Genomic DNA, 17,284 nt, shown 5'->3' on the forward strand with positions numbered 1-17,284 from the left:
TAAATAATTATGTTTCTTTTTCTAAAATTAAAAACATAATGTGACATTCACCTTCTGCAAAATATTTTACTCACCCTCTCTTTTTTTTCCAGCCTGCCCCATTAAGATGAAATGTGTCCTGGTTTCCAGCATTTTTTCTGCTAAATGCATGTCATATGTTTTATGAAAACAACCAGCCTACAGACCTCAAGATTCACAGATCTTGAAGATAGAGATCCAGCAGTGTAAGACTTCTTGCCAGAAATGTTTCAGTGCCAATAAACATAGAATCACTGGAGTGCACAAATTCATGCTTATTTTTAATACACATGATCACAGTCTTTTGAAGAACTAAAGGCAACAATTAACTTTAAATAAAGTATTTAAAAGTCACACACTGTACCTTCTTCTTTAAAGAAAAGAAGCTGATGCCACAACTTTATGCCTTATGCTTTATCATTTCTGAGGCAAATCAATTGTAGAAGGAGTAATATAAATGGAATCTTCACAGCTGGCTGCTGGGCCTTCTCACAACTTTGCTGAAGATGAATACATTGTGGGAATTTGAGAAAACAATTAATCATTAAATTGTGGGCACTGTGTTTCCTCAGTTGTATGTTATAGATTTATGCCCTGTGCTGTTTGGCATGCAGTGTTTTACACCAAGCATTGGGGTTCATTGAAAGTAAAGAATATAGGTTTATTTCAAAATGGATAATGCTAATTCCATATTTCACAGCCCTGCATGGCAAACAGTTGAAATGTACCAATAAAAGATTTGCAGAACCCATAATAAACCTGCACTAAAAAGGACAAGAGATGAAAGGTTATGCAGTTCATTAAAAAACATGTTAAATCTTTCATTCCTAGCTTTCCATGCATCAATCCATTTGGAATGGTTAAGACATGCAAAATCATGTTGCAAAAATCCCATCAAAAACAAATTACCACAAAGTTGTTGCTTATTAATTCCCAGTTTCCAATCTGACCATTTTCAAAATATATTTGAAAATAACATTAAAATGAAAGTGGTCTGATGTTTTTGTCAAATGGTGCTTTTGTACTTTTCTGGTGAAAACAGTTGAGAATACTGATAAAGAAAACTCAAATAACTGCAAATGTTGCAGATTCTTAAGTGACGTCTAAATGTCACGTTTGGTTTGCACTGACCTTTTAATTTTTATGTTGGTGTGATTGTCAGTAGAGTCAGATAACTTGCTGCCAATCTGGTGCCAAGGGATCTTATCCTGGTAAATTCCTAGGTTGAGATGGGCTGCAAATATTAATCTAATCTTTGCTGTTATATTCTTCTGGTTAAAAGTAAGAAATATTTATTAATCTGTTAGAGGGCAGAAAAATAAATATAACTATATACTGTCCTCCCAATCAACTAAAATTGAGTTCAGCCAAGGTGTCACTTGATGTTGCAGGAACCAGTACATAGATGAATAATATCAGATACAGATGTCCATGTCCAGAATTCAAAGAATTATAACTGTCCAAATGTAAGAAAATCCATGGTAAAAATAAAACAAAAAATCGAAATGTATAATATAACAAGTCCAAGGTAGAAACATTAAAAAACTGAAACATCAGCAGGAAATCTGGTATCAGCATACAGCAAAAGGCACCACAATATTATCCTTTTTATGATGTGAAAATCTGGCACACCATCATCTTTAACTGTAAATCATATTTTACATATAAATACATGTTTTCCTATAAAAGACTTTCCTGTTAGCTGTAAGACAACTTTGCTAAAATGAAAATAAAATGTTTAATTTAATTTTAGAATATTTGATAATTATATAAAATAAAATTTTTTACAGTTGCAGATCTATGGCATTTACACAGGGGTCGAGTCTTGATTTGATTTTACACGCGTCATTCGGGTGTGTAAGTCCTCTCGTACATTGTGCCTATTGGATGAGTAAGTCCTACTATCAGAAGACCGGAATACTGACGCTGTTTCTATGTTTGCTGCTGGAGGGTTCTGAGTGCTTAAGAAAGGTGTATGCTCTCCTGCTTTCTCACCATCAGAATCAGTGTCAGAGCAGCAACTTTCTGAGTTTGAGTCACAATCGCATTCAGATCTGTGTGAAATGTGACCATTTGGTTTTGTTTTTCTCCATCTTCTACTGCTGTTTGCCGCTTTCTTTGGTCTGTCTAATGCTGGGATGTACTCTTGTGTTGTTTCGTACTCATCATCCTCTGCCACTCTCATTGGACTAGGGGGTAGGCTTCCAAAGCTGTCATGAAGATAGCTGTGGCGTTGCTTGTAGGGGTCGTGTCTCTGGTTGTCTTGTTGGTACTTGTGGTATCTTCTCAACAAAGGCTGTTCATCTTCCACTGTATATCCAACTGCTGCTGGAGGCAATGATGTTGCATGGGTAGATCCATGGGGAGACATCTCAAAACCAGGCGCATATGAAGGGAGAGAGTAATGCAAATCAACAGGCGATAACCGAGCTGGTGTTGTGAGGGCAGACACATACCTGAAGAAAATCAACAGCATCATGACTTGATATAGTGCAAGATAGTTTAAATAAGTGCAAATAGATCCATTTTAAATCGTCAGTATGCAGGATATATTGCATTTCCATGACATTATCTTTTCAAATTTTCCCTCCATTGGTTATTCCTCCTGCCCTCATGCAGGTTTATGTGATGAATGTTTATTTGCAGATGCTGATTCTTGATTGGGAATCCATATATGATGGGATACGCAAATCTCAGAACATAATTTTTGAGGAGGCAGCCAATTAAGAGCCTCCGTCAGTCTCATCCAATTGAATGTAGAGGCGAGGTGAGTGAGTCTGCATTGACCAACCAGCACTTAGCTACAGTGGCAGCTGCACCCCCCCCACTCCCCCCAACACTTTGACAGCTACAGTCCCACTGTCAGAAATGGGAGCTTCCAATGTCAGACAGAGGGAGCACTTCAAGATTGAGGCACCTTTGGAGGATATCATGAAAATATAAAGAGGGACATCTTCCAGGCTATCATTATGAATAAGTGGGAACCCATCCACAGAACAGCTTGTGCCTACACCCATGGTCAGCACATCATCGTGACATAGAGGGGTGTGTTAGAAAATAACAGATGGAGTGCTAGCTCTCACACCGTCTGCCTAGAACTCTAGCTGGGATGTCACCTATATTCATCAACCATAAGGGTCCCCCACAGCTACCTTGGAAATTACAGTTGGTTTCTGCACATTGAGCTTGGTAGGGCCATTAAGGACTTACTTGACTACCCATCATCACATCACCTCACCTTCCCCCCTTCCCACCTCCAATGCCAGGCTGTTAAAAATTGGCCTCAAGACAGGAACATGTCAGTAAGCTAGAACACCAGCAGGAGGCAGGCAATTGCTAGCCCATCTACCTCTGGTCTCACACTGGTGGCCAGATAAAAATGTCTTCCATTGTTTCACTATTGCACTAGCCCTTTGTGTCTTCCGCTGGTGATAATTCTTGTCATGATCACAGTAACATATAGGCTATCAATTTTCAACTTTCATCATCCAATTTTAATACCTGGGTTGTTGGTTAGCAGACAGGAAATTAGAAAGTAAGAAAGAATGGATCTTTTTTGGAGCAGAAGTTGGTGACAGTGAAATGCCATAGTAATCAGTACTTGGAACCTAGTTATTCACAACGTATATCAACAATTTCAATGAGGGAATGGATTAATGCATTGGGATCAATCTGGAAATTATTACATTTGGGGTTCTGCTTGCTAACTTTCTACCTAACTTCCTAAATTATCATTTCAGGACCACATCTCTCTTCCTACCTAAGTCATTGGTATCAACATGGATCACAGCCTCTGGTTGCCCATCTTCCCCTAGAAGAATGTACTGTAGCTGCTCTGTGATATCCTGGACCTTGGCACCAGGGAGGCAACATATCATCTTGAAGTCTTGTTGATGGCCTCAGAAATGCCTGTCTGTTCCCCTAACTAATGAATCCCCTATTACTATTATGTTGAAGCGATATTAATATGTTTTGATTAAACAAGACTGAAACAACTCTACCACACCTGCATCTCCCATTTGATTTGCTCTTTAAGAGAAGTTCACATGTTGGAGATATAAAATATCACCTGTGATTACCCAAATTAAAAAGAAGCAACTCTGTATTGGAAAACACAAACCAGCTGTATTTCATGGGGCAGCTTTTGGCAGAAAAAGGTGAGATGGATTTGCAACTGGAAAAAAGCTTGATTTCTCTCAGCATCTTGAAAGACAAAACACCCAGTGATAATGCAAAATGAGGGGAACATTTGAACACTGAGAATTCAAAGATATGTGTAATATTCGCCACTACCATTGATCTAGGGCATCTCCAACCAACCATGGTCTCAGGTTCAGACTTAACCTCAACACCAGCTAAGCATTTTAAACTGAAAATTGTTTGGTTTTTTTTTGTATGGGACACTATCCACTATTAAAAACTTTGTACCTGTGTTTATATGTGTGTTTGCTCAGTCTTTATTTTTCTTGGGGTTAGCAAGCAATAAATAACCTCTTCCTTTCATTCAAGAAAACCTTGTAATTAGCTGCTTGTTGGTTCTTGTAAATGAGTTAACTATATTTTAACAGCAGTGAGTTACAGCTGCATAGTAAGAAGAATTTAAATGTCTTTGTTGTGATCAACTGAGGAGGTTGAAAGGAATAGAGCTGATTCACTCCTCCTGACTTGGTTATTAATGAATGTTAAAAGTGAACTTATTATTCAAGCCCAAACCTGTCCTTAACCAATTAACCACACATTAACACTTCCATTAGGGATTTTGCATAGAACTCAGGATTAGGAATTTTATTTGTGTTTAACATCCCAAGTATATACTGAGAGAAGTTGTCAATGCCACAATTGGTTGATAGCAGCCAAAGATTTGCATGGGCCAACGGCAGTCCATTCGCTCAGTGATCTACAGGACTCTCACACAAGGCTGTTTATAATGCCAACAAAAAATTCTCAGGTGGCAATGTAGCTTTAATGCTGTGTCTTTACTGAAGTTAATGTAGCTCCTTTACACTGAAGTGGTGTTCAGCCTCACTTGCGTGTTTCTTGTGGGTTTGTTGATCAATATATTTCATTGCCAGATTTTTAGTTATTACATTTTTCTTCAATAAATTCAAAGTGTAATAGTAGACTGACTTTTAAATTTAACTAAGGCAATATACATTCTGAAGTTTAAAAAACATGTATGAAAGAAACTGCGCAACTGGATTTCTGGAAAAAATAGTTTGAAGTATCTAAAAAATTATTTTAGAATACACAAATGCTTAGAAAATATACAGGGCTGTGATACCAGTAACTGAACAGTGTTATGCTTACCTCAAAACATCTCTGCTCACCCTATAAAATATCATGGGGCTCAGGGACGAACCTTGATGAGCATGTATTCATTTGTTTGGTGAATTGTTTGAACGGGTGTGGGGACATCCGGTGTCTACCCTGTTTGGGTGGAAGTTTCTGTCTGTCTGTCACTGAGACCATGAGCTAAATCATACATTTTCTTAGCTTAATTGCGAGGTATGCTGAATTTTTGGAGGGATTCTCGTTGTCAGGCCACATCAGATTTCTTACTGTATCTTAATAACTGCCACATTAACAGTCTTCTTCGCTCCATGGCACCCGTCACACCTGATTCTATCCCATCTTACCACATTCCATGCCTTAAATAACCCATCACTCTGGATATCTGCCAAATGTCCTCAACACCCTTATGCCCACAAATAAGCACTGTCAGCCTGTCAGTCCTCTGATACTTACTCTGGACATTGCAGAAGTTGGCACCATTGCAGGGAGGGGCCTGGAGGTCCTGCTGGATGTAGTGTTGCAGATTCAGGACTTCCTCTTCCCCAGGACCAGCAGTGCAGGCCTCAATGCCAGACCATGCAAGCTTGGCCTGAGGTTGCCACCAGGTGCCATCTGGAACAGTGCCCAGCGCTATAGGAAGAGGATCAATTTCCTTCTCCATTCCATCAGCACAAGTGCCACCATCTTCTTTCCAATACCTATCACTCAATCTATCTCTGCTAGTATAACCGTTTCCCACCGAGGCTCATGCTCGGTCACTCTCACTATCACCTGCGACACCTTGCCTCACTCGTTCTCACTCTTCCCCAACTCCTGACAGCACCAACCCCAAATCCCGTCTGCACCACCGAGTCACTCACTCAGGACACCTCCCCAACTACACCAAAAGCAACAGCTCTGCCACCCACTTCCACCTCCCTTATTATTTCCCTATCTCTAATTCCAGGAGTAAAACAGCCCGAGGGACAGATAGAAACAAGACAAGTGGTAGACTGACCGACATTTGGCTCCTCACCCCTTACTGGAGAGAATCCTAACTCTGACCACCCTGAGTCACTGACTGTCCATGTCTAAACCCTGGACTGATGCTGTAGGTGGAACATTGACCTACTGTGCCAGGATCTCCTGACTGAAGGCTATCTCCCTTGACTTAACTGAGGTCTGCTAACAACCATGTTAAGCTTTCTGGTTTTGTGTTGGTGCTAAATGGTGAGGCATGACATAAGTTACATATGCCTGGTATGTCTGGCTGAACTAGCAAAATGCAAAAAGGCACAGCAAGACAATGTCAGGGCTGGATGTTGTGAGCATCCAAGTAAGCCCCAAGTGAGTGAGCACAATGACAGAGAGCAAAGAGCCCAGAAATGCAGCCCAGTCCTGTCCATGAGCTGCGTGCACGTCCCAGAGTGCAAAGTGCCCTTACAACATCCTTATGTCAGGCATTACAGTTGCAGATCAAGGTACAACCCTGAAGTGCAGAAGAGTCCTGTAAGTGCATTGTCAATGTGCCATGACAATGTCAATATCTGTGAACATGGGGTGCATGTGGCCAGTGCCCATATTGAGCTGCCCTGAAATGTTGGCTCCCGATATACAATATGGCAGTACTCTGCAGCAAGTGGCGAGCTGCAATCACCCTAGTACCTGCTCTGATTTCCATGTTGAGAATTCTCACATCTAGCTTGTAAGATAGAAAGCTGAATATTAATGAAGCAAGTTACAGTGTTAATAAGGCTATAATCCCCCTTAACAAGCTATAATTCCCCAAGTTAGCAGCTCAGTGCTGTCTTCCTAGAATCTCACCACATAACTTGCGAAAAATATGAAGGATGCATTGGGATATGGTATCAGAAGACATTTGTACAACCTTTGCGGCCCAAGGTCATTTACCAAGTTAGATGTATCAGACTGATATGCTCTGCTATCATTGAGATAAGTAGGATTAGACAGAATGTATTTATGCTGATGATGTCCTGAGGCCCTCAGATATTTTTAGCCCAATTTATATGCATGGTCTGATGCACAGATCCAGGCCCAAAGAGCCATGCATATAAACTGAAGGCAGAAAATTAGGGTATTCTGATCTTGTGAAATGTGGCCAATCCATTGGACTTCCACCAGATATACAGCTGGAAAATGCCATTCAATTGTTTCAAAATAATTTGGAATGATTCAGTCCACAAATAAGAATATTTAGCACATAACATTGCATATAATCTGATTTATTTCATACCTGTCACTATGAGGTGAGTCTCTGAGAGAATCCACTGAGTCCCTGCAATGGAAGATTGGATGCCTTGTGTCATGGTGACTACAAACCGCACTTAATCTGCCTCGTGGTTCCAGGGGACTGTTACATTTACTGGTTTCTAATGATGATGTCATCATTCCAGAATGCATTTCTGAAGTTCCACTCTCAGTCCGATCTAGGCTCCATGTGTGGTCACCATTTCTATGGGAAACAGCCATATATTTATCAGACTTGTTGAACAGGCACTACTAATTGAGTATACAGGTAATGGGCACTAGGACAATAGAGAGTATCAAGTTTAAGATAAGCTTTTGTTTCAATAAAACTAACTTTTTGGCTTGTAGGATGACTACAATTAAAACTGTAATTTATGACCACTTGTTGCAAGTGTCAGGAAATGACCATCTCTAACAGGGTAGAACCTTACCATCACCCCTTGACAGTCAATTGCATAACCATTGCTGAATTCCCCCAGTACGAAACACACAGGATTCTGCAAGCCTTGACAGGGTGGATGCTAAGAAATGTTTAGTCTCAAACTATGGGTCACAGCTACAAAATAACGGGGGAGGCAATGGCTTAATGGTATTATCAGTGGATTGTTAATCCAGAGACCCAGGTAATGATCTGAGGACCTGTGTTTGAATCCTGCTATGACAGACAGTGGAACTTGAATTCAGTAAAAATCTGGAATTGGAGATCTAATGATGACCATGAATTCATTGTCGATTGTCAGGAAAAGCCCATCTAGTTCATTAATGTCCTTTAGGGAAGGATTCTGCCATCCTCACCTGGTCTGGCCCACATGTGACTCCAGACCCACAGCAATGTGGTTGACTCCCAACTGCCCTCTGGGCAATTATGGATGGACAACAAATGCTGGCCTAGCCAGCAATGCCCTCATCCCATGTATGAGTAAAACAAATGCCTATGAAGTGTAACTTTCATTTTATTATTTATTTATTTCAGTTGCGAATTTCATCTCATGGCACTGCTAGAAAATGAGTGGCAGCAGATCAGGTGTATATTATACACCTCACCCTACAAAGTCTTCAGTAAAATCAATTACAACAGTGCTATCGCCTAATGTTTTATATATTGATATGTGAAGAAGATGACAAATAAATACTAAAACTTTATAATCAATATTGCCAGAGCATTGGTCACGGATGTGCAACATCAAAATTGCCGCATCTTTTACACAATGCAGAAATGGGAAAAATGTCTTGGCAATGAAGTCTTAAACTGAGTCAGAACACTTGCTTGGTTTTATGCATGAACATTTACCCAGGATGGTAAGAGTTAATTGCAAAGAAAATTCACTGAATTTATATATCCTGGTCAGAGATCACAGACCTGAAATTTTAATCATTTTACGCTTCACAGATGTTGCTAGATCTGTTGAATATGTCCAGTATTTTGTGCTTTTATTTCAATTTCCAGTTCCCATATTATTTTGCTTATTTATTCAAGCTTTATTTATCATACATATATTTTAAATTCTGAGCTACAGCCAAGAAGAACTACATACCAAGCCCTGTTAATACATTTTTAGTGTCATAATTTTAAAATGAAAGTATCTATCAGTGTCAAATGGGCTATGAGCCAAAAGCTGGGAAACGGGATTAATGTAGTCAGATATTTGTTGACTGGCGTGGACATGATGGGCCAAGTGACCTTCTGTTCTGTAAAATTCTACGCATTTATGAAGAAAATGTGATTTCCTGCCTGGGCATTGTTGCATATATGCCATTCTCAAACTCTCCTATTTGTCTGTACTCTTTTACAATGATGGGCCTGACAAACCCTTAATGAATGATGTTTTTCAGCATATTTAATGAACTAACAAAATCACAAGAATTAATAACTTTCAAACATACAAGTTTGACAATATTGAAGAATGGCATTAACTAACAGCAATTATAATGCACCTGCATTCTACAGTTGTAAACAGCTAATGAGCCATTTAATTAGAATGATAGCTGAAGCATCTGTTAACTTATTGTAAAATACAACTTTTTAGACAATAGTGAAAGGCAAGTAGAAAATTTAACATGCGTTTTCAGAGATGCAGGATGGCCTCTAAATATGCAAACAAGACGGTAACAGTGTAGAATATCACTGGCATTCTTAAAGTGGCTTAAGGTCCAAAATAAGTTTCATGACTTAAATAGAAAAATAAAGATAAGATTATTGTAAATCAGTAGCGTGAAACCTGTACTTGTAATAAGATACACTGCTGGCATAAAGAAATAGGAAGAATCCCACTGCAAGTTTTAGAAATGGAAATCACAAGAATATACTAATTAAATTTCACAATCATTGGTATGAATGATAATAAAATATCTTACTAATTAAATCACCCATTTTAATTCCCACTCTTTATATAGGCAAAACTTCTACTTTATAGCGGGACAATGCATTCAATGGCTAATTGCCCTCATGGCTTTAAAATGCCTGCATTTGAGAAAGATAGATCTGTTGTGAAGGAATCTATATTTTTGGATTTTTCTCTGTGTTTTGGTGTGGACCCATTGTGGGCTAGCACCTGTGGAAGTGACCTCTGGTTGACTGGATGTTGGAACATATAAGGTACAGAATGTACCAAGAGTTGATCCATTAAACCCTGCCTACATGAGACAATAATAGGTTATAGGTCTGTTCAAGGGTAAGTGTGAACATCAGCCCACAGTGAGCAATGGTTACTTGGATTAGTCTGAAGTAGGGGTGGCAGCATATGGCTGCCAACGCTGTGCAGCTGAAATGCTGTGGTTAGCTCTCTGTAATTGGGGCTCAGAGAGGCCCCAAGCAGTAAAGAATTCTGGCTGCTGAGGGGATGGGGCCTCAGGGAGCCATTTGTAGCAGCTTGGAAGCTTGGATCATGCCACTGATTTGATGCTGGTGTACAGCTTTGTGAATCCACTGGGACATAGTCTTGAGTGACGAGATTAAGCAGCTGCTTCAGCAGTCACGGGGGCATTCTAAGTTTGAATCCTGTTGACTGACAACTGTGTTCAGGCCAATGAAGAGACAATAAGGCCTCCTGCAAGAGTAAGAGCTGCTGTTGAGGAAATTTGGAGGCCACATCCTCAAAAGACAGGAGCTGAAATTGCTCATCAAGAAGATGAACGCTAGAGAGTTCACTGACATTAGGGTGGCTAACTAAGGAGATTTGTTCTAGTTGTCTCTACCATTTAATGTACAAATGGATTTGCATTTTACCAGGTGCAAATGCACCTGTTAATTCATGTTTGCATCATGTTGTTTCCGGAGGTTAAGAGAGAAATGCTGAGCTTGCTTTATTGATGCATTTATAGCAAGATTTCTTCTGTTGTTTAGAATTGTAAAGTTATGTGACTCTATTCTCATCGTAAGTAAGTAGGCTTCCGAGTTTTGACTATTTTACAACAAAGTTATTGGTTCTTACTTGTATTGTAACTAAATTTGAGCATCTCTCTGCGACCAAAACAAAAATTGGTCATTTAATCTGACATTGTCACATAATTCATTCATGGAGAAGAATTTGGAAAGCATTAATTGTGGAGATTGAAGCTACATACAGAATTAGTGGAATATACTATGTGCACATTCCAATTATTTGTACTTTGTTTTCATGAAGATCAGTGGCATGTTAGAGTAACAAACACAACATGTTTACACTAATGTATCCAATAATTCTGAAACGATTCAATAGCTTTGTTAAAGTAGTAAATATTTTGTTTGCATTATCATCTTCATATGCAAGTGGCAGTACTTGTCATTAACAGTTAATTACCTATGGCTGGACGTGCGTGTAGCTGTGGAAGAGTGATGAGATGTCGATGATGGCTGGCTCGCAGAAAATGACGTTTCGGTTTCATGTCGTCTCACGTGTTCAGGACCTGGGATATTTTTTGAAACATACTGTACATGGAGAAAAAAATAAAAGAAACTTCAGACTCAAGTAATAAGGCTCACAGCCATCAAGATTTGAACATAATTCGTGTTTACAATTAATTGGTGAAGAAAACTACGATAAATATTCACATGGGAAATGATGAAAAGCAAATGATGGCAATTACTCAAAACTACACTTTAACAGGTTCAGACTGAGTTGATACGTTTCAAATTCCTTTTGGAGATTCTCTGGTGGTATTTCCTTGAAACTTAAAGTATTCCCAAGAAGGCTAATAATTTTTAAAGAAGAACGTCTAACCTGTTATGGAGATGGTAGGAACTGCAGATGCTGGAGAATCTGAGATAACAAGGTGTAGAGCTGGATGAACACAGCAGGATTTCTGAAGAAGGGTCTAGGCCTGAAACGTCAGCCTTCCTGCTCCTCTGATGCTGCTTGGCCTGCTGTGTTCATCCAGCTCTACACCTTGTTGTCTAACCTGTTATGGCTGGTTAAGAATTAAGAAATCAACTACACGAAGGTTTTTGGCATAGTGTTCAATTATAGGAATACACTTCAGAAGGAACATATTTTGACTAATCCACCATGACAGCTTACACGTAGTTCAAAACATTGTGGACATTTCACCACAAACCTGAATCCTTATATACTCTTCACAATTATCAGGCATACCTAAAGGGAATTCACAAAAATCTGGATGAGAAGGGAGATTTGAATCCACTTTGATGACACACGTAAGTCGAGTAATCTTGCCCTCTCCTTCATTGGCCATAACAATCAGACACTCCAAATTTCTGAAGAAGGGTCTTGATCCAAAACGTCAACTTTCCTGCTCCTCTGATGGCTTACTGTGTTCCTCCAGCTCCACACTGTGTTATCTCTGACTCCAGCATCTGCAGTTCTTGCTATCTCTACTCCAAATTATGTTGTGATCAAATACATTTGCACTTAGCTTTAAGGTGATTATAGCTATTGATCTGAGCTGCCTGATTTTCTATTGACTGTGCATTGCAGACCTTTATTTAACAGTTTAATAACTTCAATCTGACTAAAACACCCTAAAACAGTGATAATAACTATGTGACCATTCGGTTATTTTTGCACAAATCCTGGACGCTAATTTTTCATAAAGCTGAAATGCTCCGTTAGTCTCAAAAATAAATAAATGTTTTCAGCGCTCATTGACTTTGGTGGATCACTTAAGCTTTTTCTTAAATGCGACTTTGAACCTGCTACTGCTATACTACAGCATTGCTGAGATGGGTTTCTGGAAGCACGGGTGTAGGGTGGATCACAGAGCATTTTGCTTAAGTGGGTTGAGACCGATATCTTCATGCTTGGGCAATGCACATTCAAAATCGCTTTGCATCAACACAATATTACGACGCTAGCCTATTGATGGACTCAATAGATTGTTGTGGCTTCACTTATTCCATTTGTTGCCAGTACCTATTTGCAATAAACCATGTCCCAGTATGGTTCAGTACCAAATCTGCAATGTGTTTAGAAACTATGTTGCTGGGAGCAATCTGAGAAGTGTTTTAATTAAAAGCATCTTAACCAAAATAATTGTGAAGCAATTCATTGAATTATCACTAAATAATTCCTGGAAACAGTTGTCCTAGAAGTAGATAATTAAATAGAAGGACATACATCAACCATTTGAATATCTTCTGGGAGAGGACCAGGATGGTTGGGTCCATTGGCAAGGTTTCGGTTTTGATGGTCTACACAAAGATTTTGTCTCAGATGGCTGTGCATTTTCTTTCTTTGTTTTCTGAAGAATACAATAACTAGAGTAAGTTCAAGACAGTGTATTAAAGTAACCTCAAAAAGCCGTAACATAGCAGAGCTCGGAAATATAAATGTATCTATTGATTTGTATGCGATTTTTAGAAACAAAATCAAATTAACTTCAATTGCAACAAACCACAAACTACTTTAAGCTCATAAGAAACTTTACATTACAGCAACTGGAAGGTTTAAAACCTTACTTTGTTTTACAATATGCCACTACACACACAATTCCAACGACAAGAAGAGCAACACAAATGCCAGTAATGGTCAAGACTCTCTTTTGATACAGTTCCTCAGCTTCTGGAAACAGAAACACAGGTACAACATGGTTAAATATCTATTTCAAACGCAGACACAAGCATCACATAAGCTACTACAGACACAAGTTTCACATAAAATGCCTACAGCATTCCTAACAACAATTCTATCGACAATATATGCAAATACAATAATAGCTAGTGTACAAAATAGCAACAAACAGAAGTTAACTAATTAATACACAGAAAATAAAATTACTATTACCACCAACCCCACCAACATACTAAGGGCAGATTCATAAATAAACCTTTAAAACAAAGTCACACTTCATCTAGAAAGCTAAAAATTTAAAATAATGTGGTAAAATTAAAGTGACAGAATGTGGAGGTAAAGCTTCAAAGAGAGTTCAGGTTAAGTAGGAATTGCTAAACTGAAAGACATTTTCAATTTTGTTTAAACATTCTAATTTTGAAATTCATTTTGAGCTATTGGAAAAACAGTTGAAACATATTTTCTACAACCTAGTAATTACGGAGATTGAACATTGACAGTAAGCAGACTTAATTCAACGCTGTTTATATGTGTGCCAATCACAGTAATGAGAATGTAAAGAAATAAAAAGACAATGAAAAAATGGGAGACATGGAAGTGTTTTAGAAGAAATATTTGGTAACAGTTGGAAGTGGCACATGAAGAGTTGGGGGAAGTCAAAGACCTGGCAATAGCATGCTTGGAAGAAGAAAATGGGAACATTGAGGGAAGAAGCAGGCTGGGAAGGGATGCCCAAGACTAAAAAATGGTGGCCCGACAAGACATGGGAGTTGGAATATATTTTGTGATCAATAACTAGAATGTCAACAGCACTCATTTTGTTGTGGGTGCGAGAAATGAACAGGCCTATGTATTATTAATCTTTTCTTATCAACTGTTTTGAGCTTAATTTTAGGGAACTGCTGCGTTAACATTGCCATCATATTTATCATGTGCATGACTAAGGATGAAATAAAGTATACAATCCTGTCACAAAATCTGAAAATCAGTGGAAAATCTTATCCAGGATGAAAATAAACTTATTGAAAGTTTACTTTCAAAGAAAGTGAGTTGTGGTACAAGTTTATGAAATAGTTTTAAATTCCACTCAGTAAATAAACTTAATTTGCTTTAGCTTGAATGTTTTGTTGTTTTTCTTAGCTGGGTCCATCTCTAGCTTTTTTTTAGCCGTGTGCCATAAAAACTGTTTATATTAGCTGCAACTTCAGCAAAAACATTATGACCCGCAGCCTTGCTTGATTTACAGTTAAATCAACTTTATTATAAACCACGTTTGGAGTTCAAAGAATAGGTTTCCTAATCTAAATACCAGCTTCACTTATTGAAAAGCTAACAGATGACACAAGCTTACATACATCTGGAGCTAACATGAAATTTATAGGTCAAACATTTAAGCAGTGGTTTTATGCTGTCTATTTACAACAGTTATAAATCTGGCAAGAGTTCTCCTGGGCCAGCTGCAGCTCATCTCTAGTCAAAAAGAGTCCTGCTATTGAAAAGCTGTGCTTATCTGGAGCTCAATGTCATCATTAGATACTGGACTCCTTTATTTTGGTAATGGATAGATTAGTACAACTAGACAGCTGCAGTGAGATCATCCCTTCAAAGCAAAAGAAGTTGCTAGAAATCCAAGGCAGCTTTTTACATTTGCAGATTAAAATGAATGGTTTTCCATACCCATAAATTCAAATCCAAGATGCTCTGCCAATGCAGAAAGTTGACAAAAAAGAAAGAAAAAAGGAGAACAGTTTCAGAGAAAAATCTTTAAAACATACCAAAATTATACATGTTATGTGGTTAGCTCAAACTTTGGTATAGAAACATGGCAGATGTAACATTAGCATATAACATAGTGCTCAGGGAAGTGTTTCCATCTCGGACAATGGGCACTACCATTACAGGCAAACGTTTCACACATGCAAAACAAGACAGGAATGGGTGGAATGCAGTTGATTACAAACAAATATTGCCTTTTTTTCAAGTCTAAGGAAAAATATTATGAAAGTCATAGCAATTATTTAGGAGTAAAATGACTTATTATTTATGATTTTATCAAGTTTAGTTCAGAGGTGGCATTAACTGTGTTTTTGCATAGACTAATGTGTGTTAAAAGAGGGTTGAAAATCTTGCTACCAATTCAACTTAGGTATGTTTTAAATGTGTTTTTGATCTTATTCATGAGCAATAAGCCTCATTATTATAATATTGGGAATAAGTGTGTTATGGTATGAAAGACCAACAATAGCGGCAAAAAGAAATATTTTTTCATCCACAGAATATATCATTATCAGTGGACTTTTTATTGTTTCTTTTGTTGTCAATTTTCTCCCCTCCCTCTTTTCGTGAAAGCATTGCTATCTTAAGATACAATTCTGAAGATCTTGGTTGCCCTGCAGTACGCTAACCCAATGCCCACTATTTATGTTTGAGGCTTGACAGTAATTATAGGCAGGAAATAATATGAGCGGCACTGAACCTAATCCTGTCCTTATCTAATGTTCAGTCACTCAACAGCAGCAAAGATCAGCAGTCTGATCCAATTTCACTTTCTTTACCTCAATGAAAAGAGGTTCAATTGTGGCATCACATTCACTGATTGACTAAGGACAGTTGAATAAGCACAGACTGAAGAACATTCTTTACAACTTCCTGACCTCCATGATTCAGCTTCATGTCAATTAAATTCTCTGAGCTATCTCATTAGGGAATCTAAGGATGATTGCTCAAAGATAAATCATTATTTACAATGAAAGATTTTCTCTGAACTAGACTGTAAAATTATTAGCTGGTATATTATGAAGCTGAAACCACAAAAGTGGTTAAGAATGTTACAAGTCTTTAGAACAATAGCTTTATTGGTAATTTTTTTAAAAAACAAAAGTTGCATGTGTAAATTTCATAAAGTTTCCCCATTCATCAGCTTAACCTTGGCAGATGACGCAAAGAAATTTGGGAAGTTTCATTGTCTGTTCAGGAGAAACTTGATAGAAATTTACTTAATTTCAAATAAAATAATTTTAAACTCTATGAAATTACTGTACAAAATAATGGATATCAAAGTATGAATTGAACACTTTGAGCTTCAGGTAAAGTTGTTCTTGTAACACACCCTGCAGTGTCAATAATTTTATATATTGAATAACCTTAATACATCTGGATATCAGGATTATTCCACACCTAACATGATATCACTAGAGAATAACGGCTCACGGACAGGCATGCACAGTCGAAAGAAAATTGTACTATAAAGCAATCTTTGTAAAATTGAATGAGAGAAGCAGGGCTACAAAATTGAAATGTGAGAGGAATGCATAATGTTTTTGTAGAGTCCTTTTTTCTGAGTTTATGAAAGAAAATAAGTTTAACAATAAAATTATTGTATAGCAGCAACTGAATAATCCCTAAATCTGTATTGTTAATCACAGAATTCTTTTGGTGCAGAAAGAGGCCGCGGGACCCATCACGCCTGCATTGGCTTTTCACTTGACCATTACTACCTAGTGCCTATCTTCTGCTTTTCCCATTCCTTTGAACAAAGCCTTCTGAAAACCATGTTGTTCAATGCATGAAATACCAGCCATATACAGCTAATTGGGAAGCCAACTGTGGCTAATTATATGTCTGATCAGTAAATAAAACTGAGTAATAGACTGATGCCCAGATCTTCTGCTCTCCTGAGTTAGAACCTTCAGAATTCCTGATGTACTGACTTTGTGAGACTT

General features: G+C 38.1%; 1 protein-coding gene across 2 annotated transcripts in view; it reads right to left on the reverse strand.

The window, feature by feature from the left end:
• Positions 1-289: 289 nt before the first annotated feature.
• The window catches only part of LOC109912652 (pro-neuregulin-2, membrane-bound isoform-like), a 663,648-nt gene continuing 646,653 nt past the window's right edge, over positions 290-17,284 (reverse strand). For both annotated transcript variants that reach the window (XM_048604004.1, XM_020512077.2), the window contains exons 6-10: positions 13,451-13,553; positions 13,110-13,233; positions 11,337-11,464; positions 7,544-7,762; positions 290-2,474 (exon numbers count right to left, since the gene is read on the reverse strand). In XM_048604004.1, coding sequence (XP_048459961.1) covers positions 1,826-2,474; positions 7,544-7,762; positions 11,337-11,464; positions 13,110-13,233; positions 13,451-13,553 — 1,223 coding nt within the window. In that variant the 3' untranslated portion in view covers positions 290-1,825. The remainder of the gene's footprint in view (positions 2,475-7,543; positions 7,763-11,336; positions 11,465-13,109; positions 13,234-13,450; positions 13,554-17,284) is intronic.

This window comes from Rhincodon typus, chromosome 12 (genome assembly GCF_021869965.1).
Source record: "Rhincodon typus isolate 14 chromosome 12, sRhiTyp1.1, whole genome shotgun sequence".
NCBI lineage: Eukaryota > Metazoa > Chordata > Chondrichthyes > Orectolobiformes > Rhincodontidae > Rhincodon > Rhincodon typus.